The 23,239-nt window shown below is 36.1% G+C and overlaps 2 protein-coding genes across 4 annotated transcripts in view; one reads left to right on the top strand and one right to left on the bottom strand.

Annotated features, from left to right (window-relative positions):
• The window catches only part of mpp7a (MAGUK p55 scaffold protein 7a), a 136,541-nt gene extending 132,186 nt beyond the window's left edge, over window positions 1-4,355 (bottom strand). Inside the window, exon 1 of the mRNA XM_016550910.1 lies at window positions 4,160-4,355. The gene's annotated coding sequence lies outside the window, so the exon portion shown is untranslated. The remainder of the gene's footprint in view (window positions 1-4,159) is intronic.
• A 4,270-nt stretch (window positions 4,356-8,625) lies between these two features.
• The window catches only part of LOC107738973 (WW domain-containing adapter protein with coiled-coil), a 40,950-nt gene continuing 26,336 nt past the window's right edge, over window positions 8,626-23,239 (top strand). For 2 of the 3 annotated variants that reach the window (XM_016550912.1, XM_016550913.1), the window contains exons 1-6: window positions 8,627-8,881; window positions 9,062-9,095; window positions 9,887-10,073; window positions 15,920-16,011; window positions 20,468-20,583; window positions 22,658-22,773. In XM_016550912.1, coding sequence (XP_016406398.1) covers window positions 8,841-8,881; window positions 9,062-9,095; window positions 9,887-10,073; window positions 15,920-16,011; window positions 20,468-20,583; window positions 22,658-22,773 — 586 coding nt within the window. In that variant the 5' untranslated portion in view covers window positions 8,627-8,840. Of the gene's footprint in view, window positions 8,882-9,061; window positions 9,096-9,886; window positions 10,074-15,919; window positions 16,012-20,467; window positions 20,584-22,657; window positions 22,774-23,239 lie in introns of all 3 variants that reach the window. The other variant, XM_016550914.1, reaches the window with a different exon arrangement.

Consider the following 23,239-nt stretch of genomic DNA (forward strand, 5'->3'; position numbering starts at 1 on the left):
CCTCATTAAATGTCTGAAAATACACCTACAAGCCACTTGTGTGTTCTTCTGTGCCAACTCTGTAGCACAAATTTATTTCTTAAATACTGATTTCATTTTATTGGTAACTTATTCTTATTCTACTTCTTATTCTACTTGTTTTTATTCTGTTGTTTTAATTAGAAATGTTAAAAAGCTTATAAAATATATATTTTTAATTTGACATAAAAGATGACATACTTTTAATAAAGTTAGAAAAATGCCATTACAACGGTAAAAACAAAATTCCTTGTAAATCACTTTAAGGAGTCAAATATCACTTCGTAATGGGAAGGTTAATTTTTAATCAGAATTTTTGATTACTGATTAGAAGGTGCTCCTAAATTTTTTTAATTTAAAGCGCTCCTAAAAAGAAAAGTAAGCGTAGAGCCCTGATTATACATTTAAAAATAAGAAATAGAATAGAATTAGAAATGTATGGACTATATTAATATATTTTTTTAATACTGTATAGTAATAATAATAGGAGTATATATTGCATATAAATATAAAAGAAAAAATATATTGAGTCACATTTACAGGCCTGTAAAAAGACACACTTTTGAAATTCCTTGATATTTCTAGGTTTTTCAGGACCATGGAAACTTTAAACACTTATTTTAATTTTTGTAAATCTACCCATGAAAAACAATATATTTTATATATTTTAACTGTCATTTAAAGCAGACGCTAATTACTGTATTTGCTGCAGCTCAAAACTTCTCACATCACATTCCAAGACCTCTCTTCCCTCAGCTTCGACCTCACCATTACAGAAACAACAGCACTGGAATGCCAGTAATGCCGGGCCACACACTGGGCCAGCTAACACCCAGACATTAGACACCTGTTCTACCACTGCTGTTTAGATGACCTCCTCCACAAACACACACAGACAGAGAAAGAGAGAGACAGCAGTTACCAGACTAATGAAACTTGCTAGTTGCTACTACCAAGACTTCTGCCAGCAACACTTACTGCATCAATATGCAGTCCTTCCTCTGCTTCTCATCTTTTATTTTGCACAGAGTAGGTTGCCTGACAACCTCACTGAATTAGTTAGTGCTGTTGTTGATGCTCTGCCTCTAAAAGCTGAGGAGCCACATGGTTACATCAAACCGTGTATGAGGGTGTATCATGTTCAAGCCTTATTTTGATAGGAAATGTCTTCCTCATTCCCTCAATACTCTTTGCCGTTTCTGTGTAGTTGTGAAATTTACTAGGAATTTCTGAGTGAAAATTGTTTCAGCTCTTTGGCAAACACATAATGTTACTGATAGCATTAGCAAAACATCTTTTTTTAGGGGAAGTTGTGGCCTAATGGTTAGAGAGTCGGACTCATAACCCACAATCGGATTCCTATCGGAATGGTTATGTACGTTACATTTATAAATTGACCATTAAGTACATCATGCAAAAAAAACACAAATCCAATCTGCTGTTCCTGTGTCTATCATAAAGCCAGACAAGGCAGCAAAATTTTCTGTTGATTAGTTTCTTCTGCTTGAATGTGGATTGCAGGTAGGCCTGGGCGATAAAACGGTATCGATATTTATCGACGGTACACCTTCTTCGGTAACGATATAAAACATGTTCGATATAGTGCACGATATTGTTTTGGTCATAATTGTTTATGCAATTTACAAAATTATATTTTATTTACACGAGTTAATGTAGACGTAATGCACGTTTTTTATAGACTTATTTCCGTGTTTACAATTTAAATGTGCTGCATTATTTTGCTCATTGCGCCCTCCTGTGGCCTCAGGAGACAAGACAAAAGTTTCCATAAAACCTATTTAATCTGCATATAAAACATTAGAAATTAGATATGTTTAATTTTTATTTTAAAAAAGGTTATAAAAAATGTCAATAATTATCGATACCGAACAATATGAAACATTATATCGTTGATACATTTTTTAGCTATATCGCCCAGCCCTAATTGCAGGTATATTAAATTTCCGTATGATAACATAGTTATGTTTGAGAGAACTAAAGTTTATCTAACCTAAACAGCCAGATGCACTTACACTTGGCTGAGTGTAATCATGGCACGTAAACTTGGCATCTTGTATGAATCTCAAACCACCACCTGATGTTTTCTATGCTCAAATGCATCTTGGAGGGCATTTAAACATGGTCATGATAGCTATACAATCAGTAAAAATGCATTATGCCAAGTGTAAATATTTCCTGAGTCTATGTTTGTATTAAAAGCCATGTGATCACAGTTTGATGATCACAGTAAGACCAGTTCATGTGTTTACAAGACACAAGCTTTGTTTTAGACCCATAAACAGGTGATGAACTGAAATGATCCATTCACATCACCTCAGTTTAACCCACCAGAAATTTCTTCTCCATTTCAAGTGGGTGTGTTCAGTATTTCATATTTCACTAATCCCGCAGGACCTCCAAAGAATACATTCCCATCCAAAGGGATAGGGAATTCTCTGCATTCTAAACTCAGAAAAGAGATATGCTAACTGATCTCGAAGGACTTTAGTTAAAGTCACATAACGCATTGTCTTCTCTCTCTTGTTTAATTACTTGCACTTTAAAAGGTTACAGCCGTCAAAAGAGGGAATGATCAGGACATGGATTGTAACATCAGCCTGTCAACTGACACTGCAAGACAATGAGTGAGTGAGCGTGTGTAAAGAGGTCAAGAAGTGGGGAGTCAGAGAGAGTGCAGACAGGGCACTTCTGAGCAGCGATATCTGACACAGCAGATCGCAATTCTCAAAACAAACCACTGTCTCCAGCGTTTGCCACAGGGCAGTAAGACTGCGAAAACTCTCAGCATCTATTTGAACAAATGTCAGAGTGTGTTCATTGTCATTTCATTACTTGAATACTTTATGTGACTACTTCACATTTGCTCTGGGTCAGAGAATAAACTATCACACTGCTTTTTCTGCTTTTACATTTCAATGGGCTGTTGCTAAGGAAGATCCCAGAGGGCTGAACCTACGGAAGCCTCAAGGCCAAATTATGAAAACATGCAATGAAATGCATAATAAAGTTTATTCTGGTTTGCACCATTTCTGTTTTGCCAAGAGGCCTTATCAACTAATGTTGAGAAACGTTACAGACTACAGCATGTCCAATACTAACCATATGCACATGATCAGGAATTGCAAAACATACAATCTAGACTATAACATTTATTCTTATTTGAGTATAAAAAAATATTTTTATTACACAGGAATATGGTAATATATGATATGCAAGATAAATATCTAAAAATAAAAAAGAAAGACATTTAAATAAAATAAATAAAAACATGTAATTTAACTAACATTATTTAATGGTGTTATTTTATTGCGAAACAACAAAGCGATAATATATATATATATATATAAACGTGCGTGTTTGGTGTTTATGTAAATAAATTAGAGAGGGAGAATGAAATTTATGAACATTTACAAAAAAATCATTAAATAAATACATATGCACATTTATAAAAAGAAAAACTATGACACAATGGATTCAAGTATTTAAAGTAACAACTTATGTTACATAATAGTTTATCTAACATACCTAATTTGTCTCGCAACAAAAAAGACACAGGACGTACTGTAGTTCTAGCAGACAGTGCTAGACCAGCACATGGCTTCACTACGGCCAACCCAAAAGCATCAGCACTAGGTGAAATTATATAAACGATCTGATACACATTCACTTTATTATACTTAATTGAGCATGTCAAGCCAACCCTAACAGTTGAGCACTTACGATGACTGATGAATTTGCCCTGTTGCTCAAGGCGAACCCACCCGTTGATGTCAGTGTGTAGCTCCGCGTCAACACTCTCTGCTGAAATAAAGCCGATCGCTTCCATGCCTCAAGGATAGTAGGCTCGTTTCATTGTTTTGTTTGTCCAGTTTAGCTCAACGATCTGGTGCACTTGACCCGGAGAGCTCGCGCTGTCAAGTGCACCCGACCGTCGGCTCGAGCAAAACAGGACACACAAAAAACAATGAAAGAAGTCAATACTCGAGTTTTCAAAAGAACTTCTTTTGACACTCCCGTCAAAGACTAAACATTTAAGATTGTTTTGTCACGTTTATGTATAAACAACGCGGTAAATGTTTTGCTTGCGGTCCCTGAAGATAAATAAGTTGTTATTACTCACTCGGGCTGTGTGTATTTTGTTCGGGAAGTCCAGTAAGACGCCTTGGGCTTCTTGGGCAGTCACTTCGAGAAAAAAAAGTTGCCTCTACTTTGCTTTCAAAAGGCACAAATGAAGAATTTTTAGTAAAATATCCCAGGCTTTGAGTAGGTCTTCACGTTCAAACTGTTTTTCATTGTTGTACAATCTGCGTTCAATGAGGCAGGCGAGCGGAAGTAATCCGTTTCTTGATTGGACAGTTAACTAAAGAAGGGCGGGATCAAAGTGTAATCCTAAAATATGATTGGCGGTCACATAATCAATCATATGCCACACCTGCCCTTATTCTACGAAATTATGCTGTATTATAAGAGGTCTACAGGGAGATAATAAATCATAATGACACTTTTCATTGTTGTTGTGAATAAAATGTTATTTTCTAAGGGATCATTTCCAGGAATGAACGAATCGTTCCTTTCTAAGAGTTCAGACGACAGAACACCTGTCTTTCCTGTTCAAGAGCACATGACCGCCAGGTTTATTCTATTTGAATATCTTGCCTATATCTACCTCTAGTAACTTGACTTGATCCGCCTCGACACGCTAGTCCTTGCTGTCTCACTCATTGTATTTCTTCTGTGAGGAAATTTATGTCGCAGACTGGTTTGACAAGTTTGAAATCGAACAATGCCTCATGGCTGCAAATGTTCAGTTTATCTGTTCAGAACAAAGAACTATTGAAATTTTATAGGCAATGGTAAGTAAGAAAGAAAGAAAGAAGGAATTGTTTGCCACTTGAAAACAAGAGCCAGAGCTGCTCTTCATTCTGACATGCGTACAGGGCCCAACACTCAAACATAGGCTAATACACAATGTCGATTTGAGTATTACTTGATACTCAATACTCAATGACTTGAGTAATTAGAAAACAATGTAACACCATTACATTAAGAACTATTACTACAGCACCCCCTCGTGGTCGACATATAAGATTGAAAACACTTGCACTAAGAACTGCACGATATTTTTTGACAGTGAAGTTTGGTGAGTGGTCATTTATACTTGTCCTTCATAATATAATTCAGGTTCAACCATGGAATTATATTGAAATCAAATTAAAACAAATAATAATATAACAGCACATCCACTTGCAATTTACAATACCAATCATCACTGGCCTTGGTTATAAGCACAAGAAGCAAAGGCTTAGTTAAAATGGTTTTAATGGTGTAAACAGTGCAGTTTAGCATGATTGATTCTTATATGTGCTGAGAATCACTCATAGGAATGTCTTATTTAGACCAACAAAAGTATTAGTGTAAAAACACATGATTAAAAAAAAAACATTTACCCAACCATTAGGCCATCCAAAATGTAAATTATGTTTCTTCATCAAAAGAGATTTTGTGAAATGTAGCATTGCATCAATTTTTTACCAATGGATCCACTGAAATGAAATGGGTGCTGTCAGATTGAGAGTCCAAACAGCTGATAAAAGCAACAGTAATCCACAAGTATTCCACACAACTCCAGTCCATCAATGTCTTGTGAAGTGAAAATCTGTGTGTATTTAATAAACAAATCCATTATTAAGACATTTTTTACTTCAAACTGTTGCTTCCAGCTAAAATATGTGTCCTCTATTCACAATATTTCTTTCTTTGGTGAAAAAAAGTCTCATGTGAATCAAGAGAGAACTATGCACAGATCAAGCACCATTTACAAGCAAAAACAGTCCAAGACATTTCTTAACAAATATGTCAGTGGATTTTAATGTGAGAGGAAAACAAGGGATATTATTATGTTATTATATTATAATGGATTATGGGCATTTATTTAGGACAGAAGTGATGGTTTAAACCTAAAACTTTAATGACGGATTTGTTTCTTGAAAAAACATGCAGCTTTTCATTTCATTTTTCATCTGATGGACTGCAGTGGTGTGGATTACTTGTGGATTATTATGATGTTTCTATCAACTGTTTGAACTCTCATTCTGACGGCACCCATTCACTGCAGTGTATCACTGGTGAACAAGTGATGTAATGCTAAATTTCTCAAAATCTGTTCGGATGTTGGATGGCCTGAGGGCAAGTACATTTTCAGCAAATACAATTTTTTTTTACACTGTTATTTTTGTTGGTCCAAATAAAACATATATGAGTGATTCTCAGCACATATAGCAAAACCCTCTGAAGAATCAATCATACTAAACTGCTCCAAACTGCAGGGGTTCATTTTCATCCTCGCATCTGATTAAGTCTCATAAAATGTTGAATATTAAATCAAAGTTCAGTTTGCATGACTTTTCCATGACTCTTCTAATCTGAAGCCTTTGTAGGCTATATAGTTCTTTCAGCAGATCTTTCAGCAAATTTTCATTTGTGGGTGAACTATTCAATGGGTGAACAATTCTATTCTAAAATATCACCAATAAACCTTTGATTAAAGATCAAAGGTTTATTAGTGATATTTTAGAATAGCCTATTATAGCGTGACTTGCTGCACTATTGCACAGGTAAATGAGAGAACTGATTCTGTAAAATGTAAAAAAGGCACCAACTGTGCTTTATCCATAGGATAAAGGGCACAGACAATTAGTGTGCTGATGCACCTGCTTCCATTGTTAGAATAAACCATGTGCCTTCAACAAGCAAACTAACGCTGATATAGAAAGCTAAGAGGTAAAAGGATCTTTCAGAGCGTTAACAGAGTCCAAAAACCTTGTGGATATTTCTTGTATAATTTATAGCTTTATTTAATACATTTGCAATAATTGTCATGATGAAATCATAATTTTTCTAAAATCTTATCATCTAATCATAAGTAGAGTGCATTATATCTTATGTCAAATTAAAACTTAAATGGGATTTTTCTTCCCAGTCCTCTCTACAATGTTAAAATGAGTGGAAAGTGAAATAAATAACTGAAATGCAGTTATTAAATTAAATTCATTAGCAAAGTATCTAATGTGTCCATTCCATTGCAAAAAAAAAAAAAAAACACTTCGGTTTTGTCATATGGGGAGAACTACGAAAGACCAACATTATGTCATAATCATGTACCCATGCAACCATGACACAAAGCCTGAAAGCTTATTCTGGAAGATCTCAAAGTAAAGATCTTTGGCCTTTAAAAGCACAGAACAATAGGACAATGACCCAAAGCACAAGCAAAGGCTTTGGTTTAACGTCTTAGGGGGCTTAAAAGAATTAACATTGATGAAAAATTATTGATTTGACTGTACTTACATAATCATATGAGAACAAAACAATTGAACTGAGCTGGATAATTATTGATTTGACTGTACTGACATTATCATATGAGAGCAAAACAATTGAACTGAGCTGCCTATAAGTCATTTCATAATTGACCAACTTTGCAACACTGACACATTGAACTGAACTGAATCATCATCAATAATTACATTATTGTCTTCTGTCGGGCTGCTTTATAGCTGAATTGAGTTTGTTTTGATATTGATATTGATATTGATATTGATATAGACATCAACACTTTCATTGAACTAAATTGAATCAACATTGAACTGACCTGAGATGAATAATGATACCATTGTCCTCTCTTGAGCTGCTTTATAGCTGAATTGAACGTTTCAACTAAATTGAAATTGAATGAACAATGAAATACATTGAGCTGATTAATGCCAATTATATTCTGTAGAACAGCTTTCAAGCTGAAATTGAAGCAATTTCATATTTGATAAATTTTTGCTTGCATTTTCAGTTTTAGTTTCCTGTTTACCTCTGTGAAGCTGCTTTGAATATATATTGAATATAAAGCGCTATACAAATAATTGTGAGTTGACAGGGTTTGAAATCTGGAATAACTCAGATTTTAATGCAACTGAAAGTATGTCTGACCTGCACACAAATTGCTGTCCACCCACACTCTCCATCACATTTGGCAGAGCTGGCACAGAATTTGCATGGAAAACCAAACAAAAATCCAGTCTAAATGTGGAAAGACTCAGGACATAAACAAAAATGTTTTTAACCAGTGAACAAAACATGGGATTTGTGCCATGAATGCTTTTTTTTAACAAAACATTTTCAGTAGGCCAATGTATCAACCAAAGAGAAGGCTCTGTTTTTCTGAAGGTTCCACTTGTTTCAGTGAGTCATACTGCATCAGGACCTGTCTGCACTTATCTCAGTGAGGCACATGCACTGGCTCAACATGTCCAGTAGATGTCAGTATTGGGCTTAAATTCCAGCGACTGAAACACAGTATTTCTCAACAGCTGGAGTAAACCGCGAAATGAGAAACGTAAATCAGACTTTTCTGTGAGTACGTCAAGCGCAATGTATTTTTACTCGAAAAAGAAAAAACTGCGAAGATTCAAACCGATCTCTACTTCATGCACTACTTCAGATCAATTCGAACAGTGGCCGAAATGACCCGACAGTAGCCGAGTCGAGCCGAAGCGATCGCCGGAATAACCCGGATTGGGGTGTGCGAGGAAGGCTGAGCTTCGCTGTTCTGTAGATAGGGGCAGAGTTTTGGTGTATGTGTGAGTGGGAGATGGACCGAGGGCGCTCTACTGACTAGAGCAGAGGCGAAGAGCGAGTCCAATAGCCAGAGATATTGAAATAATATACGCGATCGGGTCGTCGATAGCCCACTCCAAATACAAACTAAGTCGCCCATCTTTCACATCTACTTCACACACACTAACACGGCATTGATGGTAATGTATGCAAGGAAACAACCAAGACTCGGCGATGGGTAAAGAGCTCTATTTTATACTTCGATTTTCCTTCTCCGCTTTGACAATCCGCCATTTTTAACCAAACCAAAATAAGTAGAAACTTAAGGAAGCCGATTCAGCTGTTGCAATTTCTGCCACTATCAGTGAAGATGGTTTTAAACTGTTCCTCTGTCTCTTTTTCTTGTTTTATTTTGTAGGTGCACCGACCGAAGGGATTCTCAGCCCTATCAGGTAGATCTGAAACAAATAAGATTAAAATGGGGTAAATCTAGCGCAGGCTTTCGAAGCAATTTAGGCCTCTGTGCGTAAAACACAGCGAAAAGTGCCTCATTATCACCAGGTTCGGCTTAAAACGAAACCCATATTTACATTACACTGCAAACATAAATTTGTGCTGTCGTAAGTCGCCTGCCCGTCGAATTTATCATGTTTTAAATGCGCTCACAGCGCTAGCGACTTTAACAGGCGTTAAACGTTAGCCCGCTAGCGGCTACATCAGGCCTGTGTGCCACAGCGATTTACTTCGAAATGACTATCATAATAACGTTTATAATTATTAATTCATGGTCTAAATTATGCTACTTTCAAGAAACGGTTATATACGTAAATGCGAATTTAGTGGTACGAGGTTTTTTATAAACAGTCGTCTTTAGTTTCTAGTGAGTGCAACCAAATCCCAATAAAACGAGCCTAATTATCTAGACCGTCAAGAAATGCTTATTTATATGTAAGACTTGGAGAATAATGCTTATAGGCTTTCCTGTGCTCAGGTTAGGCTTGCAGTGACATGCAAAGTATGTAATGACAAACGTCGTGCTGAAAGTATTGTCGTGTTTTGGAACATGTTAGATGATTGTTAGCTGGTCAATAGCTGGTATACCATCTTAGACCAGCAAAAAATTAGCTGGCCAGGTAGCTAATGACCATTGTAGACCAGCTTTAAACCAGCTCTCATGTACATTGCATGTGAGAGAGAGTAATTGTGCAGCAGAGTTCAATGTAGGAATGTCATGTTTTGACAGACTCTTAAGTACTCATCCAAGAGTCACCCTGATCACCGACATGAGAAGATGCGTGACAGTAACGACGCCACTCCACCGTGCAAGATGCTGCGGCGATCAGACAGTCCAGAAAACAAACACATGGATAGCACCGGCCATGGCAGAGCAAAAGCCATCCATCCACACCGGGGGAGAGACAGAGAAGGAGGTAAGAGGGGAGACCTGGAGTCAAACTGATCATATGATAACAGCCACAAATCTGAGGCTGATACTGATGCCTAGATCGATAACGCAAATCTTACCACGGTCTTAATTAGTCCTTAATTGTTTCTATGTAAACACTAGTTAGATACATTCTGTAGAAAGTGATCAGATTGCGGTCTTTTGGGTAAAGAGATATTAAATGAAATCACACTTCCGGTAGTGGCACCAGCTTCAACCGTTTACAAGCACCCTCTAATCCAACCTTATGAATGATGCCATTTCAGACAGGAAAATATAAGGCTTGGTCTGTGAGCACAGTGTGCTTTAATCTCTCTTCATGTTCAGGTTCTATACATTTTATTCTTATCAGATTTGGTACAAGCAATAATTTTTTTTTTCAGTGTTCAACAAGGGACTTATTTTTCATTCCACATCTGAAGACTGTTTTATAGTTCAGAAATGATAAGCAGGCTTGAAAGACCACACATGTCTGAAATCAGAAATTGTGTTAGATCGAGAATTATTTTCATATCATTAAAATATTATGTTGTCCTGCAGATTTCTTTTTGCCTCTTTAGCAAGATCTGTCGGATGTTATTTGTATTGGCAACATTCTAAGGTAATATTTTTTCAGTTTTGCTAGAATGATTTTGTTCGGTTTGTTAAACATTTACTAGACATATGTATGATCCTTAAGATAGTTAACCAAAAAATGAAAATTCTGATTTACTCATCCTGCAGTTGGGCCGAACCTGTATTATTTTTTTGCAGAGCACAAAATATGATATTTTGAATAATGTTGGGAACTAAATAATTTTGGTGACCATTTAAAAAAAAAAAGGAAAAAAAAAAAAGAGGCATTTTTCAAAGTATCTTTGTTCCACAGAAGAAAAAGTCCATACAGGTTTTGCATGACATGAAGATGAGTAAATGATGACAGAATTATCATTTTTGGGTTCTTTATCCATTTAAAACTCAAGCTTAGAATCTCTGAACACTTTATAGGCCATGCTTGTAAGATTGATTTGCAGTAAGATTAGCTGATAAAATTTACCCACACTACTACATATTTTTACCATCTGTTGAGATAGGCATCATAAAACTAATGTACAAGAATTGCCAGAACAAGCCTAAGTCTTATCTTATGTCTCGTTTAAGTCTGTGCCATGAATGTCACCAAATGTACCCTTAAAAATCTGCTGTTTGCTGTATGAAAAAAAAAAAAGCCCTATTCCAAACTCATGATTTTGGATGATCGAATGTTGCAATGTCAGGTTGGCAAATACAGGTTTAGTTGAGTTTCGCTGTCATCATCAGTTTTTTTTTTTAAACAATATTTCATGCCATGCTCATGATATAGAATTTTATATTTCTTTTGCTTCTTCAAAAGTTAATATTGTTGACTTCTTAACACTGCAAGTCACTGATTGAATTAAGGCAAATTCACACCAAGAAAGATAACTAGAGCCGCGTTTCCTCTGCAAGAACTTTCCCCAGGAACTTGGGACTTTGGGCCGGTACTCGGTGTGTTTCCACCGCAGGAACCAGGATCTAAATAAAGTTCTGGGTAAAAAATTGCCCCTCAGAAAGTCCCTGCTCCCTGCTACCGGTAGTACTTTTTCAAAGGTCCGGAACTTTCGGGGGCGTGAGCGCAGAACATGCTGATTGGTTGAGTTCACGCAGCATTGTATTTCAATCACCATTTGCATATATATATATATATATATTTTAAAAAATATTACCATTATTGTGTCAAGAAATGTAGTTTTAAAAGTATTTCAGGCGAGAATGTAGTTGTTTAAAACTCAAATCTGCGGTTTGTTTATAAAAACGGCGCCTATTTGAAAATGTGTTTCGCCGATTTCGGAGACGGGAGCTCCACGCGATCAGCAGGCGCTCAGTGCTCATGTTTCCCGACGAGAGCAGCCTCAACTCGACTAGTCCTTCTGACATTTGCCGCTGGCTCGGATGTCTCTGTAGTGGATAAACATAAGATATAATTTGTTTTGGGTAAATCTTAACAGGTAATCTTTGGTCTTTATTCTATTAACCTATTAATATGTTCAAATGAAAATAGGCAATGTTTGATATAATATTTCATTTCATTGTAATGTAGGCCATGTACGTTCCCTGAACATTTCTGCGGCTATTAATATGTTTAAATGAAAACGAAAAGGGGCAGTGACGTTTGATATATTTCGTCTTATTCAAAATACAGTGAGGAAAATTGCAGTAGCCAAGGTGAGCTGACTGATGTTATCAAGTACGCTGCTGTTTGCAGAATTACCAGATTTGCGTTGTCCCATCCGCGGGAGTTCACACTCTTGTTTTTGCTACTCTTATTTAGATAAGTAGATAATGAGATTGCTACCAAATAAATGCATCATCTAACTGAACAGTGACGGCAGCATACATTGAAATGAATCAGACAGTTGTGGAAGCTGTGCACTGCCTCACATCTCGCTTAACTAGGGACTCTAGCCTGTTTAAAATTTAGATGTTGGACAAGGCAAGTTGCATTAGTTAGGAGAAAGTTATCAAAAAGACTTCTTCAAAAGCAATGAATCTACTTAAATTGTTGCCTGGCTCTGTGCCATTATTGAATGTTGTTTTTAGTGCTACAGCTTATGAATCTCGGTGGTGTAAAAGCTTTGCATCTATCATTCATATTTACCAGATCTGTTATATAGGTCACGTCTTGCATCTTGTTAAAGAGCCATTTAAGTGGTTAAAAAGGATAACCATTATATAGATATAAGCTGACAGCTAAATTAATCAGTTTGGTGTTATATATGCATTTGCAATAAACATAAATGCTGAAAGCAGCTGAGCCATGTCTCCAACTTGAATATATTGTGCTTTCGATTCAATTCGGCTCTCGATTCAATGAAATATCAATTCTTTTGGATTTTTCTTAAGGAAAATCTCTCTCAACTCTCTCAAAAAATACTGTAAACTACACAGGGAACCTTCTCAATTGGTGTGTTACTATAATATTAAAAGTTAAAATCGTCAACAGAGCCCAAATTATTACATCCAATTGCTATGTATTTTATGTGTAACATTCAACACTCAAATAAAAACATTGTATACAAACATTTAAATTGCACATATGGCAGTTTTCATATCACCTTTCTTATAAAATAATAATGTTTCTACTCCAATGTGTTGTTGAAATATAATTTAAACAGTAGCTGTCATAAATAGTTCTCTTGACAGATTTAATCACACATACATTATACATCAATCATCACCAACAGACAAGAATGAATTAATGTAAAATATAGTATATACATTTAATTAAATGTTTCTTCTTTTTCTAGCTAACGAGGTATGGACATTGAATTACTTTCTTGATGTAAATGGAGCGTTACGTGACTTGTTCACAAGCTGTTTTGTTCATCTTTTTGTGGTTGTAACACCGTGATATGAGAAATGATGCATTTCAAAGCGTTCCCTATCTTTCAGTATACCTTCTCTCATGTGACAAAGTCAAAATCATTGTTGAAATTTATTTTTTGAATTTGGTTATAAAATTGACAGAATTTGAAAGATGAGTGTGTTTATCAAAAGTAACATCACAGAGCTTGTTGCAATTATTGTATGGGAGGTGCTCGACAAATAATGTTTAGTGTTTTACTCACACGACAACTGAAAATGGTGTAAGTTGACTGATCTTGGGATTTACAAATTGATATTGGTTAGATTAAAATCCAGCCCAGCGGATGGAATGGTGTTTTAGGTGAATATGAAAAGAAATCGCTTAATTGAATACATCATTACATTCTGATGAATTTGATCAAAACCAGAATGAAGCAAAATGATGAATTTTCTTAAACTTTTGTCATATACCAAAAGCAATTGCAAATGAGGTTTTCTGGTTCCTCCGTAAAGGCTAATGTAAATTGTAGCTAGTTCAAACTTGTTCTACCACTCCAAAGTTTCGTTTTTGAGTGTGTGCATGTCAAATAGCTCCTCACACTTTTTTCCTTCTTTCTGGATGAAAAGGAAAGCAGTGGTTCAAGATGTATTTCATATTCACAGGAAGTATGGATGGGACTAGGATATATCAAAGGCCTCTACCCCCACCATTTTCCTTAATAGAGGAAAAAGATTTGCTACATGCTGATCAGCTGCAAGTAGGGCTGGACAATAATTCAATATCAATATGTATCGCGATATAATTTTTTTTCAATAACGGTGATATGATTTTTAAACACATTTCCGATATTTCGATATACATTACCAGTGTTTCCCATACATTGATTTATTTGTGTCGTTTGACTCGGAGCACTTTTCATACCCATTTTTCTGGCTGAAGCAAAGAAATATACCGTGATATCAATTTTGGCCATATCGTCCAGCCCTAGCTGCAAGTGCTATTTAGGGGAAGGGACGATCTCTTTATAAAAAGGATTTGATTGGACAAAAAATCTGCATAGTGAATCATCAATATTTTTGTCTTGTGTTCCCGGGTCAGAGAGACTGCACTTTTTGTGCATATCTTCAAAAGGTGTTCTTTGTCCATGTTAAGGAGTGCATCTAGATGATTTTGAATCTCTTAAAATGTTTACTGAGACATAGTATGTCAGTTGAGTTTCCACGCTCATAGTGACTTTATACTCTTGTTCACTGAACACATCAAACACATCTTCTCCGAGGCAGTGAGGACTATCTGTAGCCTAAGGGCTGTCTGCAGTCTGAGCACACAGCTAAAAATGCCCCTGTGAGGGTTTGTGGTTTAGCATGGGGTAATTGCAGGTCACTTAGGCCTTGTTGTGTGACTTTCTTGATTTTTCTTGTACATTGAACATTGCATTTTTTCCACCTGAAGTGATTATAGTTAATTACCTATGAAACGTTATCTGAAATTTGTTGTTAGTGTACTGTAATAGATCACAGAAGACATATTACTCCTACAGTAATCAGGAAGCCAGCGGTCTGTGGGTCTCACCTAAATGCTACAGTGTTAGAATAGTCTGATTCTCATTGAACTGGTCTTCAATTAAAGCCTAGTATGTGTTTGTTTGCCATGAGTAATCTTTTGTGGGTAGTTAACTGATTTATGAGTGTGCCGGATGTATCGTTAGGAGTGTGAGTCTGGTGTATTATAAAATCATTATGCTGTTTTTCATCTCTTCCCAGCTCTGCTGATTATTAGGTTTGTCAAAATGAGTAATATCACTGAACACTTGTAATTCGTCTGAAAACACTGCTATTTCACTGTTTTTTAACTTCAGATTGTGGTAAGACCTTTTATTTTGCGTTCTTCTGGGTGCATTATAAAGAACTGACTGCTGGATATTTAAACAGTGCTTTAACACTCATTTAATTATAACATTCTTTCAAGTCAGTGCTAGAAATCATTTGACTTTTTTTTTCATCTTCACTTCACAATATGTCTGTCATTTACGTTCTCCATCTCTTCTTTATTGAAACAATGCAATACAAACACTTGTAAGATGAGTCTTTGAGAGCTTGTATTATCTGTGTAATCGAGTTGGTGCAGGTCAAACCGAAATCACTCTAATGAATCAAAGTAAGCCAGGAACTGATAGAAAGGCACAGAAGTGTTCATGTCTCGGCATCATACAGCAAGAAAAAGCTCAAGTGCTATAAGCATCATTGATATACATGCTTTATGATTTTGCAGGAAGTGGAAACGGCAGTGAATTATGGGATTATTGTCTATGAAGTTTTATAGTTACGCAGAACAGTGGAATGTACTAGTAGAGTTGTTTTGATCAACCAGATGTGGTAGTAACTCTTTTAGACGTGCAGATTGTCCTCCGCTTATTTTAAGAAATAATGAAAACTGGTTTGTTCACATTCAATGCATTTATTTTTCAGGGACCAGTATATCCCCTCAAGAGAACTCCCATAACCACAGCTCTCTGCACAGCTCCAACTCTCATTCAAATCCCAACAAATCATCAGACACGGTAAGTACCACAGTCTCAATGTCCTCTAACTTGTCTGCATTTTCAAATGAGGCAGCAATCAGCACACACACAACAAGGCCGCGTTCATATACACCAGTAACCCTTTGCCCCTTTGGCACGAACAGGCTGCTATTTAATGAATAAATCAGACCATTTTAAGAGACCCTAATAGCTATTTGTGCTATTAGTTTTGCATAAATCATTCTGAATAACTGTCTTACTGGAAGTAGCAATTAAGATGCATTAATTTAATACCAATGCAGTCAAAATAGAAAACATTTATCCTGGCAGATCTGCTAAAATATTTCAGACTTCTAATAAGTGGCATGCTATTTTATGGGCCATTATTTGGATCTAACAAAATTATCCCTGGCTGAAATTCGGCATTGCTGTTAAATGTGTTGTTTGGTTGTGTGGCAACCCTCCTGTGTGCAGACCATGTGTCCCCTTGCTGTAGATAATATGAGCTCTTGAGGGAGATGCAAGGCACAGCGTACCTTTACCAGAATAGAGAAAGGAGTTTTTGTGCTTTTGCTGCCTTCAAAATTACATCATTTATTTAAGGTTTTGAAACGTTGACATCACCTGGTTTGGTTTCAGTACAATTGTGATTTTAAAAATAATTACAGCATTGCAAATCATTTAAAACAAGGTATTTTGCTTATCAGTGAAACCAAATTGGATTGAATTCAGTGTCTAAAGTCTAAAAACAGACTGCCAAGCCATAGTCATATTGAGGGGTCATTTTGTGAAGCATGTTGAAAAGTAGCTCATTTCAACATACTTGATGAATGGATCTATTATGTGTTCCAGCTGTCTTTATGAATCCAAGATCATTTTGGTGAGGCAGCATAACATTTAAATCTTATAGTATTGAAATGGCGTAGAAACTAGTGGTCGACCGATATGTGTTTTTTGACAGCCGATGCCGATATCTTGGAAAGCAGGGTGGCCGATATAATCTTATTTATTTTAATTATTTATTATTAAGAAATTTGATATCATTTGAAAATGGGTTAAAAAATAAATGTTAAATAAACGTACTTATACTTTAGATGACAAAGTATTTTTCACAAATAAATATTTAATAAAAAATATAATAAAAAAGGAAGTAAACACTGTAACCAACAGGGCACTCAGTATTCTGGGAAGTTTGTGTGCATTGGGAATCATACTTCTTCAAATAAAGCCAAGGTAACACTCATTTTACAGCACACAGTGGAAATGACATGAACATGACAGTGGGCAAATGCATAAAGCGCAGCATAATCTGAAATCACGAGTTTAAAATTTGTCGATCGTGCGTCTCCAGTAAAGCTGAACTCTCCTCCTGTCTGCATTCAATTCACACGGACCGACCGTCACACAGAGTACACGCAATCATGCAGGATTCACATGCACACTTCACACGATCTCACAGCTGTATTTGACCAAGTTTGCAAGGTTTGTGAAATTAAATGTTCATTAGTCATTCAAAGATTTGTTTAAATGATATAAATGCGTATTTGCTGAATGCTGATGGCAAACAAGAAAGTGTTATACTGTTTGCCTTTCTATTACTAATAATATAAAAGCAATCGTTATGATAATTTTTGTATACATTTTAATTCCTTTGTTTAACCGTTCTATCGGATTATTAGACAGACTTCTATCCGTATTAGACAGAACTGTTAACGACGACAGCGAACAAAAGGGAGAATGTGAGCACTGTCAAAATAAAAGTCCTGCATCGTATCGGCCAATGCCGATATTTAAAAAATGCCAAATATCGGCCGATATATCGGCCTTGCCGATATATATATGCCTAAATATAAATAAAATAAGTTAACAAAAATTTACAAAAAAATAACCATTTATTTTACATTACAACTGTAAAATCCATAAATACTATTTTTGTGATATCTTAATGACCACTAATAGAAACCAAATTTGATCACTGTCCTTGTGCCTCTGTTGGTTTAAAGGAGACATATTATGCCCCTTTTTACAATGTGTAATATAAGTCTCTGGTGTCCCCAGAATGTGTCTGTGAAGTTTCAGCTCAAAATACTCCACAGATCATTTATAATATAATTTTGAAAATGCCTATTTTGAGTGGAAGCAGAAACACGCTGTTTTATTAGACAGACTTCTATCCGTATTAGACAGAACTGTTAACGACGACAGCGAACAAAAGGGAGAATGTGAGCACTGTCAAAATAAAAGTCCTGCATCGTATCGGCCAATGCCGATATTTAAAAAATGCCAAATATCGGCCGATATATCGGCCTTGCCGATATATATATGCCTAAATATAAATAAAATAAGTTAACAAAAATTTACAAAAAAATAACCATTTATTTTACATTACAACTGTAAAATCCATAAATACTATTTTTGTGATATCTTAATGACCACTAATAGAAACCAAATTTGATCACTGTCCTTGTGCCTCTGTTGGTTTAAAGGAGACATATTATGCCCCTTTTTACAATGTGTAATATAAGTCTCTGGTGTCCCCAGAATGTGTCTGTGAAGTTTCAGCTCAAAATACTCCACAGATCATTTATAATATCATTTTGAAAATGGCTATTTTGAGTGGAAGCAACCTGGAAAAGTCAGATTTTCATGATATGTCACCTTTAAATTGGTCTTTCATTCTATATGTTTTGGGGTCACTTTGGATATGCTGTCTAAAATCTTTTCCACACTCTGAAGATGGTGAGATGCTCCACCTACTTCATGAAGTCATTCATGAAACCCTCTTTGTCTGCTCTATTACCTTTTCCAAGATTTTATGTTTTGTATTAAACCTTATAATTATGTTGAAGGCAAGAACTAGCTGTCGACAGGCATACAGAGGTGAATTCCTTCATGGTTTGAAATATGTACTACTAAATTGTGGTTTCTTTCAAGGACAGAGTTTAGTGTGCAATGAAGTGAGCAGTGTTAATCATAGTTCTGCAGTGAACATCATTGTATTCTAAGAGTCACATTTGAGAGATACACTACCATTCAAAAGCCTGTGCTCAGTAGGGCTGGGTATCGATTCAGATGTCCCGATTCGATTCTCAAGCTCTCGATTCGATTCTCTATTTTTTGATTACATTCCGTGAACATAGTTTTAATACAAATGCTATTGATATTTCTAAAAAATGAACAGTAAACATCAGTTTACAAATGGTGAATTAATAAAAAGAAATTAAGCCACATGCCTGTATTTTAAACCTATACTTTTTTTGTATGGGTCCTTTTTTAAACAATAATAGGGCCCTATAAAATGTTCTTAATTTTTCTGGTAATCAGATGAAGGCATAAAACATTAATTTAATTTATCCCAGAACGTTAAACTAACTTTTAGTTTGACGGGTTGCCGTGAAGAACTTCCAGATGCTGTGTATGTGATATGACGGTAGATTTCTCAAATGAAATGGTAAAATGCTAATGAAGTAACTCTCAGAGCAGCTGGAGATGACATTCGTTTTTTTTAAGGGGTTTTGTGACATTGTCTTTACTGATACTTTTCAATTTAATGCATCCTTGCTGAATGAAAGTACTAATTTCTAAAAAATAATAACAATAAATCAATAAATCTTATTTACCCCAAAATTGAGTGGTAGTCTATATAATATAGGTCCACATTTTTCTTTAAAGCTAAAGTATTTAATTTATTAATTAATTTGTTTCTTTTTATTGTTAAAATGCTTTCTTCTATCCCAGGATACTGCGCAGATAGACATTATTACAGCATTTGTAGGTAGATTCCACCACATTCTGGCACAGGACCCTGATAAATGCATTGCTAGCAAAAATTCAGACTACGTGTCTTATTTTGAATGACCATCAAAGGGAGAGAGATTTTGACTCAAGGGAGGAGTTAACTAGGCCATGCTAACCATTCATACTGTGACCCCTTGGTTGATGAAGGAAGCGTTCAAGAAACTTTTCATTATTTTTGCAATGCTGGATTGTGACGCTAGTGGCACAGAAATTGCACACTTCAGCTTTAATGATCGGTACTGTCTGGTGTAGTGGTGTGAGGCTTTGACAGTCAGACTGCTAGTAGGTGGAGGGTGGACTCAGACAGATTAAAGAGGCATCCTGCAGGGGCGATGCGCAGAGATCCACCTCATCAAATATTACACACGCTTGCATCAGGATTCAGCTCTCTCTCTCCCTTGCATGCTCCATCAATCTGTCTCTAATGTTCTCATTTTCTCTCTTTTCTTCCCAGTCTTGTTCTATATTTTAAACGTTCTCATGCGTTTGCTCTGTTTAGTTTTTTTTTTTTATATCATAAGAAAAACAACAAACCTGGATTGTCTTCCTTTTCAGGTCTTTCCTTTTGTTGTTGCCATACATCTCTCCTTTTTATCTTCATTCCTTTACCTCTCCCTCTCTCATGCCTTTAACAGCTCCTGTCTCTTTAAATGCCAGCGGTTCTAGTGCTCACACCTGTTGTTTTCCTTCTATTCAGCCATATGAGCCGGCAGATGATTGGTCTGAACACATCAGTTCTTCAGGGAAGAAGTACTACTACAACTGCAGGACGGAGGTGTCTCAGTGGGAGAAACCCAAAGAGTGGCTGGAGAGGTATTAAACGCACACTTTCAACCCTTGGCTCAGGCTCAAATAGTACTTAATTATACACTAATAATACACTAATACATGTTGCTGGTGAGACATCACGTGATCAATGCAGGTGGAACGTTTAAGCTAGTATGTTTCCGCAGAAGAAGTATTCCCAGAAATCATGGAAAAATCTTTTTAGCATCTCCTTGCTTTCAGCAGATATTAGGGATGCACCGATACCACTTTTTCCAGTACTCGCCCGATACCGATACTTTTATTTTTGGTACTTGCCGATACCGAGTACCGATACCGATATTTTTATTGCATTTGTAAATTGTTTAAATATTGGGTACAGAAACCAAAAGGGTATGTATAATGTTAGTTGGTTAACTTCATTTATCAAATCCTAAGGTTGAAAATAAATGATGTTTATTGTCAATGCCCTTCTGAATGTTTTTATTTTTACTATTTCGTTTTAATCCAAATGATGCGTGTGCTAAGTGAGTGAACATCAAAGATCACACAACAGAATTGCGCGCGTGCTCTCTCTCTCCCTACCGTTAAGTAACTTGTGCATTGTTTTACTTACTTGTTTTTGACATATCCGACCGAACTACAAACTTTCCAGTGATGTCTGTGAGAAAGATATATTCACTCGACAAGCTCGCGCATCTGCGCCGCCTCGCGCTCAATCCACTCAGCGTGCTTTGTTTATCAGCTCGCGCACACCAGCTATACAGGCGTTAATACTGAATGTTTAACATTATATTCATTGCATACATATACTTCGTAGTAGACATCCTTAACTCCTTTCTGCTGTCTGTTGTTGGTGTTTCTTTGTTTGAATATGGCGCTTAACACATGCTGTGTGGTATCGGCGTTTGGTATCGGGGCATTTTAACGAGTACGAGTACAGGAGACCAGTATCGGGGTGCATCCCTAGCAGAAATTGAGTATTTTGCAGTCATAGGCCTGTTTCCCACGTCTTGCTTCTGCAGCACATCAGCTAAGCAGCAGTGTAATGGAAACTGGATCACTCGTTGAGCTTTCACACTAATAGCGAGTGAGCTTTTGACAAAGACCATTTATGATCTTCATTAATAAGCGATGCTTCATAAAACAAAAGCTTGTAGAGCAAAAGTTATTAAACTGGTTTGTAGGGCATTTTGACTATATTTGAGAATGCAGCAAAGGATATATTCAGGGCTGTATAGAACCATCCTTTTTGGGGAAAATTTCTCATTTCAATTTTTTCTAATAAAGATTACGAATAAAAATGTATTTTTTTTAAAGCTCTAGGTTTGCTGTGCTTGTTTGATGGGCTGCACAATTTGACCAAAACATTTGAATTATATAACAATGACTATAAAATAATAATGACAACTATTATTAGGACTAAGTATTTTTAAATAAAAATATTAAACAGAATAAAAAAATACTATTGTAATATTTCACTGTGAAATAAGTTAACAAAAATTTACAAAAAAAAAAAACCCATTTATTTTACATTACAACTGTAAAATCCATAAATACTATTTTTTGTGATATCTTAATTTCTTTATGTTTAAACATTAAACCATCAAACTTTTATTTTGGAGGAAAACCGAAACAAGCCCTTGAAAAACTTAGTTTCTCTTTTGTTGACCGTAGCCGGTTTATTCATAAGTGCTTCTCATTACAGTTTTGGAAGATCATGTTGCATTCCCATGTGTATGTTAAGTGACCTTAAACTCACCGAACATGCAGTGAAGAGTTCGTCTGGAGCAGCATTTACTGCAGACCAAGCTGTAATGCATTACACTTTGAATACATATGTAATGAAATATAGCAGTCTTTGTGATTTGTTAATCACACTGTCGTATCACGATTTTGTGCACATATGCTGGAACCATAACATGTGCGCTGAAATTAAAATGTGCTACAAATGCAAATTGAAATGGGCCTAATTCCACTTATCAAGTGACTTGCAGAAAGTTGAGACATAGCAGCTAGTCTCATTGTGAGGCTTTTTTCCTGCTGTGCCGGTCGTGTGTAAAGCTGATGTGGTTTTGTTGCCTTTTGAATGCCAGTATCATTTGTGAACTCACTGTTTCAGAGAGCAAAGGCAGAAGGAGGCAACCAAGATGGCTGCAGTTGTCAACAGTTTCCCTAAAGACAGGGACTACAGGCGTGAAGCCATGCAGGCTACGCCCACCAGCTTCTCCAGCACTAGTAAGTATCAAAGTCTGAAAACCCACATTATTTAGCTCTGGAAAGTGGCAGTAAAGATTAAAGGGATAGTTCACCCAAAAATGAAAATTCTGTCATTAGTTTCTCACCCTCTTGTCAATCCAAACCTGTAAGACCTTCATGCATCTTCGGAACACAAATGTAAGATATTTTTGATGAGGCTACTACACACACTAGATTAACTATGACCGAGCGAAACTTTATTTCCTCCAGAGAAATGCCTGAAGTCAATAGTGTCGGAGCATTTTGGGTACACCAAGAATGACCGGGGCATTATTTAAATATTGCCGTAAAAAATTGCTGCTAAAAGAGACATAAATAGATACATAAGAGATACACAGCTAGCTGTGCATTAAACTATTTTAATTAATTACAACATTTAGCTACTTGAATTAATTATTCGATAGAGAGCTGACAGTTGTGTGTGAATTGTCTGTCTCTCTACAAA

This window comes from Sinocyclocheilus rhinocerous, unplaced genomic scaffold (assembly GCF_001515625.1).
Source record: "Sinocyclocheilus rhinocerous isolate Xijiao unplaced genomic scaffold, SAMN03320098_v1.1 scaffold735, whole genome shotgun sequence".
NCBI classification, from domain to species: Eukaryota; Metazoa; Chordata; class Actinopteri; order Cypriniformes; family Cyprinidae; genus Sinocyclocheilus; species Sinocyclocheilus rhinocerous.